This window comes from Podarcis bocagei (assembly GCF_964188305.1).
Source record: "Podarcis bocagei genome assembly, chromosome: 2".
Classification (NCBI taxonomy): Eukaryota; Metazoa; Chordata; class Lepidosauria; order Squamata; family Lacertidae; genus Podarcis; species Podarcis bocagei.
In genome coordinates, this window is record NC_138126.1 from 9303591 (window position 1) to 9328128 (window position 24538).

The 24538-nt window shown below is 44.0% G+C and overlaps 3 protein-coding genes across 3 annotated transcripts in view; 2 read left to right on the forward strand and 1 right to left on the reverse strand.

The window, feature by feature from the left end:
* Positions 1 to 14374, reverse strand: part of LOC308580736 (uncharacterized protein) — a 154119-nt gene extending 139745 nt beyond the window's left edge. Inside the window, exon 1 of the mRNA XM_081182857.1 lies at positions 13464 to 14374. Within this exon, the coding sequence (XP_081038983.1) occupies positions 13464 to 13730 (267 nt within the window). The 5' untranslated portion in view covers positions 13731 to 14374. The remainder of the gene's footprint in view (positions 1 to 13463) is intronic.
* Positions 6474 to 8135, forward strand: LOC308578961 (uncharacterized protein; the record flags this gene model as incomplete). The annotated part of the gene is made up of 1 exon (XM_081179564.1): positions 6474 to 8135. The coding sequence occupies one exon, from the start codon at positions 6474 to 6476 to the stop codon at positions 8115 to 8117; it is 1644 nt and encodes a 547-aa protein (XP_081035690.1). The 3' UTR covers positions 8118 to 8135.
* A 3170-nt stretch (positions 14375 to 17544) lies between the features above and the next one.
* LOC308580472 (uncharacterized protein) lies at positions 17545 to 23382 on the forward strand. Its single transcript, XM_081182164.1, has 2 exons — positions 17545 to 17612; positions 19843 to 23382. Exons 1-2 carry the CDS (start codon positions 17567 to 17569, stop codon positions 22047 to 22049), a joined length of 2253 nt encoding a protein of 750 aa, XP_081038290.1. The 5' UTR covers positions 17545 to 17566; the 3' UTR covers positions 22050 to 23382.
* The last annotated feature ends 1156 nt before the right edge of the window (positions 23383 to 24538 follow it).

The following is a 24538-nucleotide window of genomic DNA, read 5'->3' on the forward strand; positions in this document are numbered from 1 at the left end:
TGAAATGTATAAAGATATCTCTAATTTATGCTGGAAATGTAAGGATAAGGAAGGAACTATTTTTTCATATGTGGTGGATGTGTAAAAAGGTAAAGGGCTTCTGGGAAATGATACACAATGAACTTTTAAAAATTCTTAAAATTACGTTTGTTAAAAAAAGAGAGGCTTTTTTACTAGGAGTAATAGGAGGAGAATTGCCAAGGAAGCAAGAGACTGTTTATTTATGCGACTACAGCAGCCAGAATGCTACTAGCCCAGATGTGGAAAGAAGGGAAGGTCCCAACGAAAGAAGAATGGATGACTAGATGACTGGCTAAGGAATATAATTACATGCAAGGAGAATAAAGGGGGGGGGGATGGAAACCAGGGGGGGGCAAGGGGAAAAGCCATTTATTGCAAATTTGGATTGGATATCTGTGTACCAAAAGGAAAAATGTTATTTTGAAAAATGAAAATAAAAAATATATATTTTTAAAAATACTTTAGAAAACGTTTTGGGGCTCTCGCGCAGCTGATCCAGCGGGGCTTTCCGGAGGCGAGACCGGCGCCTCTCCTCGCTCTCTGCCCGGAGAAGCACAGAGGCTCCTGCCGCTCGGCTCCGAAACGGTTAAGAGCAGCGGCGACAGAGCTGAGATTCCTAGAGCGGAAGAAAAAAAGGCTGTCGGGAGAATAGCAGCTTCCGCTTCCTGTCCCGCATGGGGGGGGGGAAGAGATGCAGAACATGGCGGCGGCTGTCCTTCCTCGCGGAGGCGCTGCAGGTGGGTCATATTGTTATATATTATTACGGGGGGGGAGTGGGGGTGCTGCTGGAGGGAGTTGTGGGGAGGGATTAAAAAAAAACCCTGTTAGGCAAACCGTTTCAATGTAAGTTTTTTTCTGTGTCTCCTTTTTCTAGTCGTCAGTTTATCCAGATTTTCACATTTTTAAAGATCTCTTGAAAATTGTTCAGCATTTTGGTGCAGATCTCGCCTAATGCCCACGCTCTTGCAAAGGGTATTTCCCCAAATATTTACTTTTCCCATAATTAATGCATTCTGTATAAAATTCCGCTAAAATAATGCATTTATAGGGCTTTCCCCCTTTGTATGGGGGTAGGACATCTTTTCCCAATGGAAGGGAGGATCTTTCTCCTCCTCTCCTCCCTGCAGGCCAACTTGGGCAGGTGGGGGACCTTCCTTGGGCTCCCCATAGGGCTTGGGGTCAAGGCAAACCCTTAAGCATTGGGAAACCTACTTCAGGGGCTGTCCCTGGAACCTGTAATAATTTTTATCCGGCCTGATTTTATTATAATTTATTAAAATTGTATACCTCCCTGTACCCACAGGCCTTAGGGCAGTTCACAGGATAAAATCGCAATATAAAAACTCAAAAGTACACAATCAAAACATAAACAAAATCAACCCAATAACCCCCCGCAAACCACACACATTTTAAAACATTTGTGTTTCAATTAAATACAGCAGTTCTGGGCAGAAGAGGTTAAAAAAGAGGAGAAACAAGCAACTTCAAGTCCACATTAAAATTACAAGCGTGGCTGAGGCCTTACTTAGACAGGCTAATAGTACTACTACTACTACTAATACCCCTGAGCACCCTCTCCCACCAGTGTCCTGCCTCGGTAATGGACTGGATGAAAGCCAACAAATTGAAGCTCAATCCAGATAAGAGTGAGGCTCAGTTAGTGGGTGGTTCCCTAGAGCAGATGGCTGGAAGGTCGCCTGCAATTGATGGGGTTACACTTCCTCTGGAGGAGCAGGTTCATAGCTTGGGGGTAATCCTGGATCCTTTGCTGACGCTCGAGGCTCAGATGGCCTGGAGTGCCTTCCATCAGCTTTGGCTGGTAGCCCAGCTACACCCCTATCTGGACAGGGATAGCCTATCTACCGTTGTCTATGCTTTGGTAACTTCAAGGTTAGATATAGATATGCGTTATAAGTAGGGCTGCCTCTGAAGACAGTTTGGAAACTTCAGCTAGTGCAGAATTCAGCGGCCAGGTTGCTCACTGGAGTAAGGCGGGTGAGCATATTACCCCCATCCTGGTCCGACTGCACTGGCTACCAGTTAGTTTCCGGGCTTAATTCAAGGTGCTGGTTTTGACCTATAAAGCCTTACATGGCTCAGGATCACAATACTTCAAGGGCTGCTTCTTTCCATATGAACCTAGCCTGATCCTGAGGTCCTCCTTCGTGGGCCTCCTCCTCAAGTGGTCTGGAGGGTGGCTGCGCGCCTGTGGAATGCTCTCCCCAGGGAAGTTCACCTGGCGCCTTCCTTATACACCTTTGTTGTTGATTAGTCATCTTAGTTGTGTCCAACTCTCCGTGACCCCATGAATCAGAGCATGCCTTGGAAATTCACTTTCCTCTCAAAGCTTCTCCTTTTTTACGTCCATGGAGCTTTCATGGCATAATACTGGAGTGGGTTGCCAGTTTCTTCTCCAGGTGGATCACATTTACCGTAGTTTTCGCTCTATAACACGCACCTGACCATAACACGCACATCGTTTTTAGAGAAGGAAAACAAGGGAAAAAACATTCTGAATGAAACAGTGGACGTATCATTTTTGTGCTTCATGCTATGGCCACAGACATGTGATCTGATGGTGAATTTGGGGTGACCCAATGCAAAAATCCTGAGAATCCATGTGGATCCATGCTTTTTAACCACGTTTTTGCACCATTGCAGCCCCAGGCAACAGTGGGTGCGTGATTTTGGAGGGGCAGGCTGTAGCCATGGACATGCTATGTGATCTGATGGTGAATTTGGGGTGACCCAATGCAAAGATCCTGAGGATCCATGTGGATCCATGCTTTTTAACCACGTTTTTGCACCATTGCAGCCCCAGGCAACAGTGGGTGCGTGATTTTGGGGGGGCAGGCTGTAGCCATGGACATGCTATGTGATCTGATGGTGAATTTGGGGTGACCCAATGCAAAGATCCTGAGGATCCATGTGGATCCATGCTTTTTAACCACATTTTAAATGGGGAGGGAAGGAAAAACACAGAAGGGACAAGGAGCAGGAGAGGGGTGTGCAGAGAAGCAGCTGGCTAAGAATGCAGGAGAGGGGTATAACGGGAGGGAGGAAAGGAAGGCCATAGTTTTCCCTCACCTACCCACCCAAGCCAGGCAGCTCGCGCTCTCTCTCTCCCTCCTGCATGTTTTCACGGAGAGGAATTAGAATGAAGGACGATCCTTTCCTTTCCTCTCTGCTTGCCTGGAGGGGAGGGGCTTTCCCTGCTCTTTGTTCCGTTTGAGCAAACACAGCAAGGAAACAGAGCAGAGTGGGCAGTAAGACCCTGAGGCAGAATGCAGGAAAACAGCCACTTCCTCTTTTCGGGTTTCCCTTCTCGGAGACGCGCAATTTGATTTTTGCCTGCTTTTTTTTGCCTCCACTCGTGCCATTTGGCTCCAGGGACCACACATTCACTCAATAACACGCACAGACATTTTCCCTTCCTTTTTAGGAGAAAAAATCTGCGTGTTATAGAGGGGAAAATACGGTAGTCTAAACTCTTGGCTGACCTGTCTGTCTTGGGTGACCCTGCATGGCATAGGTCATAGCTTCTCTGACTTATTCAAGCTCCTTCGCCACGACAAGGCAGTGATCCATGAAGGGATATACACCTTTAAGTGCCATGCAAACATGTTCCTTTTTAACCAGGCTTTTGCTTGATATGTTTGACATCCTATAGTCTTTTTCAAATGTGGCTCTTTTTTGGGGGGGTGTTATTGGATTGTTTTTATTCTGATTATATATGATGTGATCTTTCTGCGAACCACGCCGAGTCCTCTGGGTTTAGGGCGGTATATGAACTCAATAAATAATAATACCATATTAATACTTTCATTATTTGTACCCCACGGATCTGACTGGGTTGCCCCAGCCACTCTAGCTGCTTCTGACAAATATAAAAGCATAATAAAACATTTAATTTTTTAAATAAGATATTTATTAAAATTTTCAAAGTTAATACATTATAACAAAAAGAAAAGAAAAAACAAAAATGCAAAAAGTAAAGACAATTTAAAAAGAGAAAAAGAAGGGGGGAAACCACATATAAATTCCATTTACTTATTTTCTTTTAACTTACTTTCCAGACCTCCTCATACCACCCTTTCTTATATTCCAGTTTAAATTGTTTGAACAGCAAATCCTCACCATTAGGTCTTTTACTTATTTCAAAACCTTATTTTCTATCTCTTAAGCATTACGGCTGAAAACCACTTAATTACTGTCCAACATCATTCTAGCATTCCTTAATTTTACAGTATTTCTGCAAGTAGTCTTTAAACTTCTTCCAATCTTCTTCCACCGACTCTTTTCCCTGGTCTCGGATTCTGCCGGTCATTTCTGCCAGTCCCATGTAGTCAATCATCTTCATCTGCCATTCTTCCAGAGTGGGTAGATCTTGTGTCTTCCAATATTTTGCGATGAGTGTTCTTGCTGCTGTTGTCGCATACAGAAAGAAAGTTCTATCCTTCTTTGGCACCAATTGCCCGACCATGCCCAGGAGAAAGGCCTCTGGTTTCTTCAGGAAGGTATACTTAAATACCTTTTTCATTTCATTATAAATCATTTCCCAGAAAGCCTTAATCCTTGGGCACGTCCACCAAAGGTGAAAGAATATACCTTCAGTCTCTTTACATTTCCAACATTTATTGTCAGGCAAATGATAGATTTTTGCAAGCTTGACTGGGGTCATGTACCACCTGTAAATCATTTTCATAATATTCTCTCTTAAGGCATTACATGCCGTAAATTTCAGACCGGTGGTCCATAACTGTTCCCAGTCAGCAAACATAATATTATGTCCCACATCCTGTGCCCATTTAATCATTACAGATTTCACCGTTTCATCCTGAGTATTCCATTTCAGCAGCAAGTTATACATCTTTGACAAAATCTTAGTTTTGGGTTCTAACAATTCTGTTTCTAATTTCGATTTTTCCACCTGGAATCCATTTTTTTTGTCCAATTTATAAGCCTCCATTATCTGACAATAATGAAGCCAGTCTCGCACTTTGTTTTTTGATTTCTCAAAGCTCTGCAATTTCAATTTGTCTCCCTCTTGTTCCAAAATTTCCCAATATTTTGGCCATTTGGACTCCATATTGAGTCTTTTAAGAGCGTTCGCTTCCATTGGTGACAACCACCTTGGAGTTTTGTTTTCCATTAAGTCTTTGTATCTTATCCAAACATTAAACAATGCTTTCCTGACAATATGGTTTTTAAATGCTTTATGTACTTTGACCTTGTCGTACCACAAATATGCATGCCACCCAAAAGCATTATTAAATCCTTCTAAGTCCAAAATGTCTGTATTCTCAAGAAGCAGCCATTCTTTCAGCCAGCAAAATGCTGCTGATTCATAATAAAGTTTAAGGTCTGGCAGGGCAAATCCCCCTCTTTCTTTAGCATCAGTTAAAATCTTAAATTTTATTCTGGGCTTCTTGCCCTACCAGACAGATCTAGAAATATCTTTCTGCCACTTCTTGAAACAGTCCATCTTGTCCACAATCTGCAATGTTTGAAACAAAAACAACATTCTAGGCAATACATTCATCTTTATAACTGCAATTCGACCCAACAAGGAAAGCTTCAAATTTGACCATATTTCTAAATCTTTTTTCACTTCTGTCCAACATTTTTCATAATTATCTTTAAATAAGTTCACATTTTTTGCTGTCATATTAATCCCCAGGTATTTCACTTTCTTAACCACAGTCAAACCAGTCTCATTCTGAAACCTTTCTTTTTCAGTTGATGTTAAGTTTTTCTCTAAAACTTTGGTTTTTAACTTGTTCAGTTTAAATCCTGCCACTTGACCAAATTCTTGAATTACCGTAAGTCTAAAACCCTTTTAGTACTAGATTCTGGCTCCTGTAATGTCAAAATTAAATCATCTGCAAAAGCTCTCAATTTATACTGTTTAGCTCCGACCTGTATACCTTTAACCAGCTGGTCTCTTCTAATCATATTCAGCAGGACCTCCAGGACCGATATAAAAAGCAATGGTGAAATTGGGCATCCCTGTCGTGTCCCTTTTTCTATCTTAAGCATAATAAAACATTTAAAACTTCCCTCTACATGGCTGCCTCCAATTGTCTTCTAAATGTTGCATAGTTATTTGTTTGACAACTGACGGGAGGGCGTTTCGCAGGGTGGGCACCACTACCAAGAAGGCCCTCTGCCTTGTTCCCTGTAACTTCCCTTCTCACAGTGAGGGAACTGCCACAAGGCCCTGGGACCTGGATCTCTGTGTCCTGACTGAATGATTGGGGTGAAGACGCTCCTTTAGCATTTCATCAGCTTGCCTTTTTATTCCATCAGGAGATGTTGAAGGGATGCTGGCAGAAGGGGAACAATCAGAAATGTCACCAAAAGGATTCAAAGAACAAAGGAATCTGAGGGTTCAAGAGGGAGGCAGCAGGCGAGAGGGGAGATGAAGGCAGAAGCTGGAGGCTGACTCTGGTATGTCTCAGGGTGGTGAAAATAAAATTCCTAGAGAGAAGAAAAAGCATGAATGCACCGTGTGTGGAAAGAGATTGCGTAGTCACTCAACTCTTACTTTACATCAAAGAACTCATACAGGGGAGAAACCGTATAGATGTTTAGAGTGTGGAAAGAGCTTCAGTGTCAGTGGTAACCTTACCTCGCATCAAAGAACTCATACAGGGGAGAAACCGTATACATGTTCCGAGTGTGGAAAGAGCTTCAGTGAACGTGGTAAGCTTACCTTGCATCAAAGAACTCATACAGGGGAGAAACCGTATACATGTTTAGAGTGTGGAAAGAGCTTCAGTGTCAGTGGTAACCTTACCTCGCATCAAAGAACTCATACAGGGGAGAAACCATATACATGTTCCGAGTGTGGAAAGAGCTTCAGTCAGAGTAGCTACCTTAAGTTGCATCAAAGAACTCATACAGGGGAGAAACTGTATACATGTTTAGAGTGTGGAAAGAGCTTTATTTGGAGTAGCAGCCTTATGTTGCATCAACAAACTCATACAGGGGAGAAACCATATACATGTTCCGAGTGTGGAAAGAGCTTCAGTGTCAGTGGTAGCCTTACCTCACATCAAAGAACTCATACAGGGGAGAAACCGTATACTTGTTCAGAGTGTGGAAAGAACTTCAGTCACAGTACTGCCCTTATCTTGCATCAAAGAACTCATACAGGGGAGAAACCGTATATATGTTCCGAGTGTGGAAAGAGCTTCAGTCAATATGGCCAGCTTACCTCGCATCAAAGATCTCATACAGGGGAGAAACCATATAAATGCTTGGAGTGTGGAAAGAGCTTCAGTCACAGTAGTGCCTTTATCTTGCATCGAAGAACTCATACAGGAGAGAAACCGTATAAATGTTCAGAGTGTGGAAAGAGCTTCAGTCACTGTGGCCAGCTTACTAGGCATCAATTATCTCATACAGGAGAGAAACCGTATACATGTTCAGAGTGTGGAAAGAGTTTCAGTAGGAATGGTGCCCTTACCTCGCATCAACGAACTCATACAGGGGAGAAACCGTATACATGTTCAGAGTGTGGAAGGAGCTTCAGCCAGAGTGGCAGCCTTAGCTCGCATCAAAGATTGCACACAGGAGAGAAACCGCATACGTGTTTGGAGTGTGGAATGAGCTTCGCTCACCGCAATGGGCTTGCTAGACATCAACAAACTCATCAAGGCAGCAAACCTTATAAATGCTCTAAATGTGGCAAGAGCTTCAGTCGCCTCGACTCCCTTTCCTCGCATGAAAGGATTCATACAGGGGAGAAACCATATACATGTTTCGAGTGTGGAAAGAGCTTCAGCCACAGTTCCAGCCTTACCTTGCATCAAAGATTGCACACAGGAGAGAAACCTTATAAATGTTTGGAGTGTGGGAAGAGCTTCTGTCATGGTAGCCAACTCAGGTTGCATCAAAGAACTCATACAGGGGAGAAACCATATATATGTTCGGAGTGTGGAAGGAGCTTCAGTGAAGGTGGGATTCTAACTAGGCATCAAAGAACTCATACAGGGGAGAAACCGTACACATGTTCAGAGTGTGGAAGGAGCTTCAGTCAGAGTAGCCACCTTAAGTCACATCAAAAAACTCATACAGGGAGGAAATCTTAGAAATGTTTGGTGTATGGAAAGAACATCAGTGATGGGCTCCCTTCCTAAACAATAAAGAACTCGTACAAGGGAAACATCTTAGAAAGGGTTGGCGTGTGGGAAGATCTTTAATCATATGAAATAACTCCTACAGAGAGTAAACCAATGAACGTGTTCTGGTCCCCCCAGGACAGCCATTATTGGATTGGAAGAACCTTCTTGACAGTAAGAGCTGTTTTGACAATGGAACAGTCTCCCTCGGGAGGTGGCGGGCTCTCCTTCCTTGGAGGTTTTTAAGCAGAGGTTGGATGGCCTTCTGATATGGATGCTTTAGCCGAGATTACTTCATTGCTGGGGGTTGGACTAGATGACCCTTTTGTTGTTTAGTCGTTTATTCATGTCCGACTTCGTGACCCCATGGACCAGAGCACGCCAGGCACTCCTGTCTTCCACCACCTCCCGCAGTTGGGTCAGGCTCATGTTTGTAGCTTCGAGAACACTGTCCAACCATCTTGTCCTCTGTCGTCCCCTTCTCCTTGTGCCCGCCATCTTTCCCAACATCAGGGTCTTTTTCAGGGAGTCTTCTCTTCTCATGAGGTGGCCAAAGTATTGGAGCCTCAACTTCACTATCTGTCCTTCCAGTGAGCACTCAGGGCTGATTTTCTTAAGAATGGATACATTTGATCTTCTTGCAGTCCATGGCACTCTCAAGAGTCTCCCCCAGCACCATAATTCAAAAGCATCAATTCTTCGGTGATCAGCCTAGATGACCCTTGGGGTCCCTTATAACTACAGTTCTATGATTCTATATACATCATCTGCTAGACAGCTGTTGTCACAAGCTTGGCAAATCCAGGCATATACTTGATCATCAGATAATGCCAATATTATTCACTTGGACTGTGCTGTTTGAATCCATGTACAATTCTAGGTGCCTATTCTATAGTTTTGTTTTCATATCCTAATTTTCATCTGTTACTTGTAGTGTTCCCAAAGCAAGGAAGGATTCAGAAGATCAGTAAAGGAAGGAAGGAACGGTAGTATTCACCATCTCTTCCTGAACTCTCTTCCTGGCCCTAAGATCTATCTAAAGATCAACAAACTACATCAAAGCAACCTATTAACTTTCTGGCCTAGGATGGCTGGTGCAGCAACCGGCAACTGGTCTGTGTCCTAGAATGCTTATACGTGCTTGTCAGACATAGAGAAATGGGCTGTAGAGAAAAATGGCGTGGATTTGATCAGAAATTATTGTCAATGAATCAAACCCAGTCAGCGCAATGCTTTCATCGCGGACACAGTGGCTTGATGCATATTTTATAATTCCTCATAGTAATCCTGTCTGATCACTAGTTATAGCTGCTATCTCTATTTCATATACATCATAAAATGAAACAGAAAAATCTTTACGAAAATAAAATCTTTATGAATTTTTTTTAAAAAAAACCCCTCATGAGTCCCACCTACACTGGAAAAAAATAATGGGATCTGTTCACATCCATCATGGTTAGATTACTGCAATGCACCGTACAAAGAGATATCGTAGAAGGTTGGGCCACAGGCTGTAGCTGGTGCAGAACGCAATAGCCAGGTGGCTTGTGTGAGCAAGGTTAAAAAATGTAAAGGATACCTGGACAGTTAAGTCCAGTCAAAGGCAGCTATGGGGTTGCAGCATTCATGTTGCTTTCAGGCCGAGGGAGCTGGCGTTTGTCCACAGACAGCTTTCTGGGTCATGTGGCCAGCAGGAATAAACCGCTTCTGGCGCAATGGAACACTGTGATGGAAACCAGAACTCACAAAAACACCGTTTGCCTTCCTGCCACAGTGGTACCTATTTACCTACTTGCGCCGGTGTGCTTTCGAACTGCTAGGTTGGCAGGAGCTGGGGCAAAGCAGCAGGAGCTCACTCCTAGCACAGATTTGAACCGCCAACCTTGCCATCAGCAAGCCCAAGAGGCTCAGTGGTTTAGACCACAGTGCCATCCACGTCAGGCTTGTGGGAGGAAACTACTGCCAGCATAGAACAGCCTGCTAGTGGGATTGGCACTTGCTACCAATCTGCTACTGGGTTGAGTTCAAGGAGTTTGTACTCACATGCAAGTCCCTGTTCTGCTCAGTCCCAGATATACAGCAGAGATTCTCCTGCAAGTTCCAAAGATCTCCAAAGCACACACCCAGAATGGGGCTCTTAGTGTCACTGTTTGTGTTCTGTGGAATGGCATCCCTTGGGGGGCAGGAATTGGGACCTTTTCCAACTGGATAAATAGATTTTAATAATGGGGGTCCACTTGTTACGGTTTTAGTCTTATTTTTATTTGTTGCCTTTGTGTATATAACTGCTTTTTAAAACATTTTTTATATAAATTGCCTTGAGACGGTGGTTTAGCAGGCAATTAATTATTTTGTAAAAATATTTTAAATACTTTTCACATTTATACATTTCACTAATTTTACAATCATTTTGGCATTTCAAGGTTTGACTTCCTCCCTCCTCTTTCTACGGTTCCTTAAATTTATTTTTAACTTAATTTGCTCATTTATTCATCTTCTTTAAATATATACTGGCATGAAACTGCAGGTTATGACAATAATCCTACCAATGTTTTTATCTGTTTACAATTTATCTGTAAATATTCAATAAACCATTTCCATTCTTTTATTTTTAAAAAATGTTATCTTGATTCCTTATTCTTGTGGTAAGTTTCACCATAGAAGGCAATCATATTTAAGGCAATCAATAAATTATTGTTACAAATAATATGATAATAATTTTTCTACTGGCATCTGACCAGGGTTAATCCTTCTGTGGAATTTTGTTAAGTGGGAAAACGGTAGATAAACAGAAGCAGAGCTATAGAAAGAGATATACAGAAGATATACACAAATATATAAATCTTGCTGGACCAAAAGAATAAGAATTGTGATGCTGACACACAGTCGTTAAACCCGTTGAGTATTGCCAATTAATTTACTTGCATTTCTGAAAATATATTATCATCAAGCAGAGTAAAAGGGAACCATACCGAGAGAGGACACGATCCTGCAAATCTCCTTCATTATTCGGCTGTGCAGGGCTCTCTGGTCAGGACCCAGCAGAGCCCATTCCTCTTCAGTGAAACTGAGTCCTGAGAGAGAGGGGGAGAGGGGGAGAAATGTTTCCTTGCAAATATCAAAATAGACCGGCCTACAAGTAAAATCCCAAAGCCTTGTTAAGGGGAGGTGAATGGGCATTACCCTCAGGATTAATATACATTGGTACCTTGGTTCTCAATCCATTCCGGAGGTCTGTTCCCAAACCAAAGCATTCCAAAACCAAGGCGCGCTTTCCCATAGAAAATAATGCAAAATGGATTAATCCGTCCCAGACTTCTGAAAACATCCCCTAAAACAACAATTAAACATGAATTTTACTATCTAATGAGACCATTGATCCATAAAATGAAAGCAATAAACAATGTACTGCAACCACACTATCTGTCAATCAGTAGCTGAACTGGGTTCCACACAGTCACAAAAAAAGAGCCACAAAAACGCAAAATAAATAGCAAACACAGCAGACCTCAGCGTAACACTCAAAAGAGAAGCGTAACACTCACAATTGAATCAAGGCACTCAAAACGGAGCACATCCGGCTTCCCCAAAAGTTTGCAAACTGGAACACTTACTTCCGGGTTTGCGGTGTTTGGGTTCCAAGTTGTTGGAGTACCAAGGCGTTTGAGAACCAAGGTACCACTGTAGAGGCTGCAGAAGCTTCTTTTCCCACCTGGGAGCCTCTTTCCATTCAAGACAATATTCGGGGCGGATCCAGAGGCAAAATTTTCTACCTCCCTCCAAGGAAACAACAAACAAGATCAAGGGCCAGAGAGAGGCTTGGAGGGCCGCAGTTAGTGCCCCCTACCATGAGGCCTGAGGTTCCCCACTCCTGATTCAAATCTTCAAGAGTGGCGTTGACAGCCTTCCTAGTGGGTAGCAAGATAGCGGTACTGGCAGGGTCCCCGGTGCTGATTCCCTCTACCTGATTAGGTGACCCAAGGAGAGATGGCTGAGCACGAATCGTCAGCACGGTTTCATCACCTGCGAGAGACAAAGAGGTCAGGAATGTTGAAGGTCAACAGCAGGGATCATGCAGTTTATCAGCTAAGGGTTAAATCTGGTGGTGTTTAAAGAGAGCTGGCCAAGACGGGTGGGCGGAGCTGCTGCTTAGCAACCAAGCAGAGCGCATGACCGTCACTGAGGAAACGTGTTCTCGGATTGGCTGGGTGGTTCTGAGGGAGCTTTCCTCTGCTATGTTTGGATGAACGTCTCCCTGCTTTTGCTTGCTTTTTTCAGGAAAGTGATATCAGCTCTTTTCACAGTAGCACATGCTTGTCACGTAGACAAGAAGTTTGGGGTCAGTTTAGCACAAGGGTCAGCAATCTTTTTCAGCCATGGGCCGGTCCACCGTCCCTCAGATCATGTGCTAGGCCGGACTATATTTTTTTTGGGGGGGGGGGAATGAACAAATTCCTATGCCCCACAAATAGCCCAGAGATGCATTTTAAATAAAAGCACACATTTTACTCATGTAAAAACACCAGGCAGGCCGCAGAAATAACCCAGAGATGCATTTAAAATAAAAGCATTCTTCTTTTTTAAAATTAATATTCTTGATTGATTAAAAAATTTACATGTCTGTACAAACATTATGTACTATCTCTTAACAGGTAAAAAAACAAAGAAAATTATATATAATAGAACATTTATAAAGAAAGAAAGAAAAATAAAGAAGTAGCAAAGATAAGAAACAAATTAATAATAATAATAATAATAATAATAATAATAATAATAATAATAATAATAATAAAAAGACAAAGTCCTGGAGCATCCGCGGGCCGGATTGAGAAGGCGATTGGGCCGCACCTGGCCCCCGGGCCTTAGGTTGCCTACCCGTGGTTTAGCAGATGGATGGCCTTATTTCATATGTCCCCTTGGGTCCTGCAACCTGAGGGACTGGCACTCAGACAAGTGCCACATCATGTTCATCCTGAACTTGCAAGGAGCCATTCTATGCAAGGTGCCCCATCTATGCTTACTCTGTAAGGCGGTTTCTCCGTGACCTTCCTGTTTGATATGCCACAAGGAATGTTTCCTGGCACAAGATGGAGCCTACTTGGCGTCAGAGAAATCTCCTCCTGCCTCTGCAGTTCGTTCCTTTACCTGAAACAGCAATGAGGACTAGGATCAAAAATAAAATTATAAGAGGGAAAACACTTTTGGGGGAGAGTTGAGACACTCTAGAAGACTTTGGGCAATTAGTGAAACGTTTTAGGGTATCTCCCCCTCACTTTACCAGCTCCTGGGAAATATCTCAGTGAAACTGTCTCTCACCTGCTGCCCTTCCTGCTTCCTGTCCTCTGCCCGACTCAGGAGGAAACCTTCGGCCAGGGCCACCGCCTGGGAACTGGTCTCCGCTCCACATTCCCTGACCCAGTTCTCCATCTCCGGGGGGAGGACAGCCAGGAACTGCTCCAGGATCACTAAATCCAAGATCTGAGCCTCGGTGCGTCTCTCCAGCTTCAGCCACTGAGGGCAAAGATGGTGGACTCTCGGGGTCCCTCGGCCTCCTGGTAGCAGAAATGCCCGAAATGCCAGCATTGTACGTCTAAGCCGAGGGTCTCTTCCTCACCTGCGTTGTTCTGCATGGTTCTTTCCCAGAATGCCGCACTGCGTTCAGCCTGGATGGTCCGACAAGCACAAGTGTCTCTTCCTTCTTCAGGGCCAAAGGAGTCATGTTTCTCCATGGAGGCTGAACCAGCTCCTCCCGTTTCTGCCAGTTTCTGTCTCAAGGTGGAGATTCTCCTAATCTGAGGGGCCGCCAGGTCCTGCAAAGCCAACAGCAAATTATTGGTGAGTAAATGGTTGCACTGTTGGGCAGGAGATTTTCCCTGAGCAACTGTGGATGAGCCCATCTCGCCACCAGGCTAGGGAGTGTGGAGATTTGAAGATGGACTACAAACCTGAGGGAGGTTCATTTATTTAATTAATTTTTATTTATTGAATTTACAGGTGAAACTCGAAAAATTAGAATATCATGGGAAAGTTCATTTATTTCAGTAATTCAACTTAAAAGGTGAAGCTAATATATGAGATAGACTCACGACATGCAAAGTGATATATGTCAAGCCTTTATTTGTTATAATTGTGATGATTATGGCTGATGCAAACCTCAAATTAACAATCTCACCTGTATATACTGCCCTACACGGAGAGTTACAGCTCCGAGAGTGAAGAAGAAGGAAGAAGAAGAAGGAGGAGGAGAAGAAGGAGGATGGTATTATTTATACCCTGCCCATCTGGCTGGGTTTCTAGCATATATAAAACATAATAAAACATTGGTTTTTACCCTGACCCTCGATGTCATGCCCTCCCCTCCTGGAGAGACGATGCCCCTGTGACTCAGGACAAATAGAAATGGTGAGCATGTCCTTCTCCAGAGCCTGTATAACAGAGACATTCCTCTTAGCCTGATTTCCCCACTACTTCATAAGTACCCAGGATGCACAGGGCAATTCTATACCTCCCTGCTGCTCTCAGGTACCCATCCTGCTATGACTTGCAATGTTGCTATATTCTGCACAGCAGTGCTCAAAATTCGCTGGGGGATGACCTGTGCCACAAATGAACATATCAGAGTGCTCTGTAAATTGATAGTTAGAAGTCTTTCATATATCAACCTTTTATGCTCTTCCACACACACCCATGCTCCTATCCCTTCTTTTAGATTATTTTAAAGGTAAAGGGACCCCTGACCATTAGGTCCAGTTGTGGCCGACTCTGGGGTTGCGGCGCTCATCTCGCTTTATTGGCCAAGGGAGCCGGCGTACAGCTTCCGGGTCATGTGGCCAGCATGACTAAGCTGCTTTTGGTGAAGCAGAGCAGCGCATGGAAACGGCGTTTACCTTCCCGCAGTAGCGGTACCTATTTATCTACTTGCACTTTGACGTGCTTTCGAACCGCTATGGACTGAGCAACGGGAGCTCACCCCGTCGCGGGGATTCGAGCCGCCGACCTTCTGATTGGCAAGTCCTAGGCTCTGTGGTTTAACCCATTTTAGCTTCCTTTAAATTCTTATAGACTTTTATATTCACCTTTTCATACCTTTTAGCTTTCGAAAACGCTTTCCAAATTTTAAATGACTGTATCCCACCCTTTTATGCTGGTCTATGATGGTAATAAAAAAATTGTATTGTAATAAAACACCAAACATTAAAAACTTCCTAATTCAGGGCTGCATCTTCCCAGGGAATGCTGGGAACTTTAGCTCTGTGAGGGGAAATATATCTCCTAACAACTCTGCTTAACAAACTACGCTTCCAGGATCCCCGGCGGGGGACAACGACGATGGCATTATTGTTTAAAATGGTTTCATACTGCTTTGAATGTATAGTTCAGATGGGGCGTTATCAGGTCTACAGGCTGACCTCATGCATACAACACGATCCACCCTAATTTGTATACTTCTTCGTCTTTTTCTATTTCCTTATCCTGCGTCCCCTGCTCTGAGTAACACCTTGCCACTATTCTGTGATGTTTTTGTAAGGCCTAATAAAGTTATTGTTCAACTAAGTTGTGCAGGGTTTCGGGGTGGGGTGGCGAAGCTTCGCTTCTCCAGGAGAAATACATTTGGCTCAATTTATTTGGCTTCTGAAGTCACTGCTATGCCATGAGGACTGGGAACTTCTTGAAAAAGGAAAGCCCAGATTGCTCTCTAGAATCTTTTGCAGCCTTCTAGGGTTTATACCGTCCTGCCACCAAACATCTGCCTCAGGGTATCTTTCCATGACATCTGGAAACCAACAACTCAGCTGTCAAGCGAAGGGAGAAGTCACCAGGTTGTGAAGACTGCGGAACATCTTTGGTGGCAGCCCTGTGTCAGGAAGAGCATTTAAGGCAGCCCACTACAGAGTCGACACACACCGGCCTCTGGAACAGGTAGCCCCACCTGCAGTGGGTCACCCCCTTTGAGAGCGGTCCGTTGTTCCGTCTTCTCCAGGCTCAGCTTCACCAAACAGCAAAATCAAGCTGACACTCAGGGAACCAGGCGGTGGGCCTTCTTGGTGGTGACGCCCGCCCTGTGGAACGTCCTCCCATCAGGTGTCAAGGAAATAAACAACTATCTGACTTGTAGCAGACATCTGAATGCAGCCCTGTTTAGGGAAGCTTAAAATGTTTAATAAGTTATTGTATTTTAATATTCTGTTGGAAGCCGCCCAGAGTGGCTGGGGAAACCCAGCCAGATGGGTGGGGTATAAATAATAAATTATTATTATTATTATTATTATTATTATTATTATTATTATTATTAATTATTATTCTGCTGGGAACCGCCCAGAGTGGCTGGGGAAATCCCGCCAGATGGGAGGGGTATAAATAATTATTATTATTATTATTATTATTATTATTATTATTACTCGGGAGGAAGCTCCTTTCAGCCAGGCTCCTCTTTGTTTTTCTAGCTCTGTCTGCTTCCTCACCCGCCCTCTCCAAATGGGCGAAAGCAGCAAGGAGAGGGAGCCTATGTGGTGGACGTGTAAAAAAGTAAAGGGCTTCTGGGAAATGATATGCAATGAACTTTCTAAAATTCTTAAAATTACATTTGTTAAAAAAAAAAAAAAAACAGAGACCTTTTTACTGGGTGTAATAGTAGAAGAATTGCCAAGGAAGCAAGAGACTGTTTATTTATGCGACCACAGGGGCCAGGTGCTACTAGCCCAGATGTGGGAAGAAGGAAAGGTCCCAAGGAAAGAAGAATGGGAAACTCAAGATGATTGACTTTGCCGAAATGGCTAAACTAACCGTGAAGATTAGTTTACCTGGCGTGCTCTGGTCCATGGGGTCACGAAGGGTCGGACACGACTAAACAACAACAACCTTCAAGATCAGGCACCAAGATGAGAAAAAATTCAGTCTAGAAAGGGAAAGCTTTATAGACTATTTTAGAGAATCTGTAAAAACGTCAAAACATTAGCAGGTTTGGTGTAACATTTATGAACTAAGAATAGAATTAGGAGAGGGGAAAGAAGTTGCAATTAATTGTAGAAATGTGATTATATGCAAGGAGAATAAAGGGGGGGAATGGAAACCAGGGGGGGGCTAGGGGGAAAGCCATTTATTGCAAATTTGGATTGGATATGTATGCACCAAAAGGAAAAATGTTATTTTGAAAATTGAAAATTAAAATATATATATAATTAAAAATACTTTAGAAAACGTTTTGGGGCGCCCGCGCAGCTGATCCAGCGGGGCTTTCCGGAGGCGAGACCAGCGCCTCTCCTGCTCTCTGCCCGGAGAATCCCAGAGGCTCCTGCCGCTCGGCTCCGAAACGGTTAAGAGCAGCGGCGACAGAGAGCTGAGATTCCTAGAGCGGAGGGAAGAAAAGGCTGTCGGGAGAATAGCAGCTTCCGCTTCCTGTCCCGCTTGGGGGGGGGGAGATGCCGAACATGGCGGCGGCTGTCTTTCCTCGCGGAGGCGCTGGAGGTGCGTCATATTGTTATATATTATAACTGGGGGGGGGGAGTGGGGGTGCTGCTGGAGGGAGTTGTGGGGAGGGATTAAAAAAAAACCCTGTTAGGCAAACCGTTTCAATGTAAGTTTTTTTCCTGCGTCTCCTTTTTCTAGTCGTCAGTTTATCCAGATTTTCACATTTTTAAAGATCTCTTGAAAATTGGTTAGCATTTTGGTGCAGATCTCGCCTAATGCTCACGCTCTTGCAAAGGGTATTTCCCCAAATATTTACTTTTCCCATAATTAATGCATTCTGTATATAATTCCGCTAAAATAATGCATTTATAGGGCTTTCCCCCTTTGTATGGGGGTAGGAAATCTTTTTCCAATGGAAGGGCAGATCTTTCTTCTGCTCTCCTCCCTGCAGGCCCACTTGGGCAGGTGGGGGACCTTCCTTGGGCTCCCCATAGGGCTTGGGGTCAAGGCAAACCCTTAAGCATTGGGAAACCTTCTGCTGGGGCTCCCCCCTGGAACTTGTAATCCTTGCAAGCCACACACATTTTAAAACATTTGTGTTTCAATTAAATACAGCAGTTCTGGGCAGAAAAGGTTAAAAAAAAGGAGAAACGAGCAACTTCAAGTGCACATTAAAATTCCAAGTGTGGCTGAGGCCTTAGTTAGACAGGCTAATACTATTACTATTACTACTACTAACACCCCTGAGCACCCTCTCCCACCAGTGTCCTGCCTCGGTAATGGACTGGATGAAAGCCAACAAATTGAAGCTCAATCCAGATAAGAGTGACGCTCAGTTAGTGGGTGCTTCCCTAGAGCAGATGGCTGGAAGGTCGCCTGCTCTTGATGGGGTTACACTTCCCCTGGAGGAGCAGGTTCGTAGCTTGGGGGTAATCCTGGATCCGTTGCTCAAGGCTCAGATGGCCTGGAGTGCCTTTCATCACCTTTGGCTGGTAGCCCAGCTACACCCCTATCTGGACAAGGATAGCCTATCTACCATTGTCTATGCTCCGGGAACTTCAAGGTTAGATATAGATATGTGTTATACGTAGGGCTGCCTCTGAAGATAGTTTGGAAACTTCAGCTAGTGCAGAATTCAGCGGCCAGGTTGCTCACTGGAGTAAGGCGGGTGAGCATATTACCCCCATCCTAATCCGACTGCACTGGCTAGCAATTAGTTTCCGGGCTCAATTCAAGGTGCTGGTTTTGACCTATAAAGCCTTACATGGCTCAGGATCACAATACTTCAAGGGCTGCTTCTTTCCATATGAACCTAGCCAGATCCTGAGGTCCTCCTTCGTGGGCCTCCTCCTCAAGTGGTCTGGAGGGTGGCAACACGAGAACAGGGCCTTCTCTGCAGTGGCTCCCTGTCTGTGGAATGCTCTCCCCAGGGAAGTTCACCTGGCGCCTTCCTTATACTCCCCATGAATCAGAGCATGCCTTGGAAACGCACTTTCCTCTCAAAGCTTCTTCTTTTTTATGTCCATGGAGCTTTCATGGCATAATACTGGAGTGGGTTGCCAGTTTCTTCTCCAGGTGGATCACATTTAGTCTAAACTCTCGGCTGACCTGTCTGTCTTAGGTGGCCCTACATGGCATAGGTCATAGCCGAGTTATTCAAGCCCCTTCGCTACGACAAGGCAGTGATGCATGAAGGGGTATACACCTTTAGGTGCCATGCAAACATGTTCCTTTTTCAACCAGGTTTTTGCTTGATATGCTTGACATCCTATAGTCTTTTTCAAACGTGGCTCTTTTTTGGGGGGTGTTATTGGGTTGGGTTTTATTCTGATTATATATGATGTGATCTTTTCTGTGAACCATGCCGAGTCCTCCGGGTGTAGGGCAGTATATAAACTCAATAAATAATAATACCATATTAATGCAATACTAATACTTTCATTATTTGTACCCCACGGATCTGACTGGGTTGCCCCAGCCACTCTAGCTGGCTTCTAACAAATATAAAAGCATAATAAAACATTTTAAACTTCCCTCTACATGGCTGCCTCCAGTTGTCTTCTAAAAGTTATATAGTTGTTTGTTTCCTAGACATCTGACGGGATAGCTTTCCACAGGGTGGGCACCACTACCAAGAAGCCCCTCTACCTCGTTCCCTGTAAGTTCCCTTCTCACAGTGAAGGAACTGCCACAAGGCCCTGGGACCTGGATCTTGGTGTCCTGACTGAATGATTGGGGTGAAGACGCTCCTTTAGCATTTCATCAGTTTGCCTTTTTATTCCATCAGGAGTTGTTGAAGGGATGCTGGCAGAAGGGGAACAATCAGAAATGTCACCAAAAGGATCCAAAGAACAAAGGAATCTGAGGGTTCAAGATGGAGGTAGCAGGCGAGAGGGGAGACGAAAGCAGAAGCCGGCGGGTGACTTTGGTATGTTTCAGGGTGTTGAAAATCAAATTCACAGAGAGGAGAAAAAGCATGAATGCAGCGTGTGTGGAAAGAGTTTTGGTCGTCGCTCAACTCTTACTAGACATCAAAGAGTACACACAGGGGAGAAACCGTATACATGTTTAGAGTGTGGAAAGAGCTTCATTCACAGTACTGCCCTTATCTTGCATCGAAGAACTCATACAGGAGAGAAACCATATATATGTTCCGAGTGTGGAAAGAGCTTCAGTGAACGTGGCCATCTTACTAGGCATCAAAGAACTCATACAGGGGAGAAACCATATATATGTTCTGAGTGTGGAAAGAGCTTCAGTGAACGTGGCAAGCTTACTAGGCATCGAAGAACTCATACAGGGGAGAAACCGTATAAATGCTTGGAGTGTGGAAAGAGCTACAGTCACTGTGGTGCCCTTACCGTGCATCAAAGATCTCATACAGGGGAAAAACCCTATGCATGTTCTGAGTGTGGAAAGAGCTTCAGTCGATGTGGCCAGCTTACCTTGCATCAAAGATCTCATACAGGTGAGAAATCGTATACATGTTTAGAGTGTGGAAGGGGCTTCCGTCGATGTGACCAGCTTACCTCGCATCAAAGAACTCATACAGGAGAGAAACCATATACGTGTTCAGAGTGTGGAAAGAGCTTCAGTCAATGTGGCCAGCTTACCTTGCATCAAAGATCTCATACAGGGGAGAAACCGTATACATGTTTAGAGTGTGGAAGGACCTTCCGTCGTTGTGACCAGCTTACCTCGCATCAAAGAACTCATACAGGAGAGAAACCGTATACATGTTCAGAGTGTGGAAAGAGCTTCAGTCAGATTAGCAACCTTAAGTTGCATCGAAGAACTCATACAGGGGAGAAACCGTATAAATGCTTGGAGTGTGGAAAGAGCTACAGTCACTGTGGTGCCCTTACCTTGCATCAAAGATTTCATACAGGGGAAAAACCGTATACATGTTCAGAGTGTGGAAGGAGCTTCAGTCAGAGTAGCGCACTTAAGTCGCATCAAAGAACTCATACAGGGGAGAAACCGCATACGTGTTCAGAGTGTGGAAAGAGTTTCAGTCACATTGGTGCCCTTACCTTGCATCAAAGATTTCATACAGGGGAAAAACCGTATGCATGTTCAGAGTGTGGAAGGAGCTTCAGTCAGAGTAGCGCATTTAAGTCGCATCAAAGATCTCATACAGGGGAGAAACCGTATACATGTTTGGAGTGTGGAAGGAGCTTCAGTAAGAGTAGCACCCTTAAGTCGCATCAAAGAACTCATACAGGGGAGAAACCGCATATGTGTTTGGACTGTGGAATGAGCTTCGCTCGCAGCAATGCGCTTACTAGACATCAACAAACTCATCGAGGCAGCAAACCTTGTAAATGCTGGGAATGTGGCAAGAGCTTCAGTCGCATTGACTACCTTTCCTCACATGAAAGAATTCATAGAGGGGAGAAACAATATACATGTTTCGAGTGTGGAAAGAGCTTCAGCCAGAGTGGCAGCCTTACCTTGCATCAAAGATTGCACACAGGAGAGAAACCTTATAAATGTTTGGAGTGTGGGAAGAGCTTCAGTCGTGGTAGCCAACTCAGGTTGCATCAAAGAATTCATACAGGAGAGAAACCGTATACATGTTCAGAGTGTGGAAGGAGCTTCAGGTGCAGTACCTCCCTTATGTTGCATCAACGAACTCATACAGGAGGGAAACCATATACATGTTTGGAGTGTGGAAGGAGCTTCAGTCGCAGTAGCTCCCTTAAGTCGCATCAAAGAACTCATACAGGAGAGAAACCGTATACATGTTCAGAGTGTGGAAAGAGCTTCACTCACCATAGCGCCTTTAAGCCGCATCAAAGAACTCATACAGGAGAGAAACCGTATACATGTTCGGAGTGTGGAAGCAGCTTCAGTCACCATAGCGCCTTTAAGTTGCACCAAAGAACTCATACAGGAGAGAAACCGTATACATGTTCAGAGTGTGGAAAAAGCTTCAGTCGTAGTAGCTCCCTTAAGTCGCATCAAAGAACTCATACAGGGAGGAAATCTTAGAAATGTTTGGTGTATGGAAAGAACTTCAGTGGCAGGGGCTCCCTTCCTAAACAGTACAGAACTCGTATAAGGGAAACATCTTAGAAAGGGTTGGAGTGTGAGAAGATCTTTAATCATATCAAATAACTCCTACAGAGAGTAAACCAATTATCGTGTTCTGGTCCCCCCAGGACAGCCATTATTGGAGTGGAAGAACTTTCTGACAGTAAGAGCTGTTTTGACAATGGAACAGTCTCCCTCGGGAGGTGGCGGGCTCTCCTTCCTTGGAGGTTTTTAAGCAGAGGTTGGATGGCCTTCTGCTGTGGATGCTTTAGCCGAGATTACTTCATTGCTGGGGTTGGACTAGATGACCCTTGGGGTCCCTTATAACTACAGTTCTATGATTCTGTATACATCATCTGCTAGATAGCTGTTGTCACAAGCTTGGCAAATCCAGAGATATACTTGATCATCGGATAATGCCAATATTATTCACTTGGACTGTGCTGTTTGAAACCACGTACAAGTCTAGGTGCCTATTTTATAGTTTTGCTTTTCATATCCTAATTTTCATCTGCTGTTATATGTAGCGTTACCAAAGCAAGGAAGGATTGGACTCTGATTAATAAAATACACATGAGGCTTGACCAGCAAGACTCTGGGAGGAGTGCGTATAATAATTCTCTCCTCCACCCCTTGGCCCCGGTCATCTTATTCACAAAAGAACGTTTTACACAGTGGTTGTAAGAACCAATCAGATTTCCTCTAAGCATTTCAAAAACCCCACGTGAGAAAAAGTCAGATCAGAAGAAATCCTGTTAACTACAAAGACTACTCTGAGCATGCATACATATCTGAGAGTAAATAAAACAGGACTAGAACAATGCATTCAGCAAACACAGGGGTCATAAACAAGCAGTAAAGGAAGGAAGGAAGGGTAGTATTCACCACCTCTTTGTGAACTCTCCTCCTGAACTCTCTTCCTGGCCATACGATCTATCTAAAGATTAACAAACTACATCAAAGTAACCTATTTCTGGCCTAGGATGCCTGGTGCAGCAACTTTTCTGTGTCCTAGAATGCTTATACGTGCTTGTCAGACATAGAGAAATGGGCTGTAGAGAAAAATGGTGTAGATGCAGAGGCTTGTGGGATTTGATCAGAATTTTTTGTCAATGAATCAAACCCAGTCAACGCAATGCTTTCATCACGGACACAATGGCTTGATGCATATTTTATCATTCCGCATAATAATCCGGTCTGATCACTACAGTTATAGCTGCTATCTGTTTCATGTGCATCATAAAATGAAACAGAAAAAGCTTTGCAAAAATAAAATCTTTATGAATTTTTTTTTTAAAAAACCCTCATGAGTCCCACCTACACTGGAAAAAAATTGTGGGATCTGCTCACATCCCTCATGGTTAGCTTACTTCACTGCACCGTACAAAGAGATATCGTAGAAGGTTGGGCCACAGGCTGTAGCTGGTGCAGAACACAATAGCCAGGTGGCTTGTGTGAGCAAGGTAAAAAAGGTAAAGGATCCCTGGACAGTTAAGTCCAATCAAAGGCAGCTATGGGGTTGCAGCGCTCATCTTGCTTTCAGGCCGAGGCAGCTGGCGTTTGTCCACAGACAGCTTTCTGGGTCATGTGGCTAGCAGGTCTAAACTGCTTCTGGCGCAATGGAACACCGTGACGGAAACCAGAACTCACGAAAACACTGTTTGCCTTCCTGCCACAGTGGTACCTATTTACCTACTTGCGCTGGTGTGCTTTCGAACTGCTAGGTTGGCAGGAGCTGGGGCAGAACAGCAGGAGCTCACTCCGTCGCACAGATTCGAACCGCCAACCTCGCCATCAGCAAGCCCAAGAGGCTCAGTGGTTTAGACCACAGTGCCATCCATGTCAGGCTTGTGGGAGGAAACTACTGCCAGCATAGAACAGCCTGCTAGTAGGATTTGCACTTGCTACCGATCTGCTACTGGGCTGAGTTTAAGGAGTTTGTACTAACGTGCAAGTCCCTGTTGTGCTCAGTCCCAGATATACAGCAGAGATTCTCCTGCAAGTTCCAAAGATCCCCAAAGCACACACCCAGAATGGGGCTTTTAGTGTCACTGTCTATGTTCTGTGGAATCGCATCCCTTTCGGGGGGGGGAGCGGGAATTGGGACCTTTTTCAGCTGGATGGGTGTCCACTTATTACGGTTTTAGTCTTATGTTTATTTGTTTCCTTTGTGTATATAACTGCTTTTTAAAACATTTTTTATATAAATTGCCTTGAGACGGTGGTTTAGAAGGCAATCAATTATTTTGTAAAAATATTTTTAAAATACTTTTCACATTTATGCATTTCACTAATTTTACAATCATTTTGACATTTCAAGGTTTGACTTCCTCCTCTTTCTGCGGTTCCTTAAATTTATTTTTAATATCTTCTGCATAAACAAATTAACCTGATTTGCTCATTTATTAATCTTCTTTAAATATATACTGGTATGAAACTCCAGGTTA

Coding starts and splice junctions, on each gene's coding strand:
- LOC308580472 (XM_081182164.1), top strand. CDS start 17,567: ATGCCGAACATGGCGGCGGCTGTCTTTCCTCGCGGAGGCGCTGGAG. Junction 17,613..19,842: donor TCCTCGCGGAGGCGCTGGAG/GTGCGTCATATT, acceptor TTATTCCATCAG/GAGTTGTTGAAGGGATGCTG.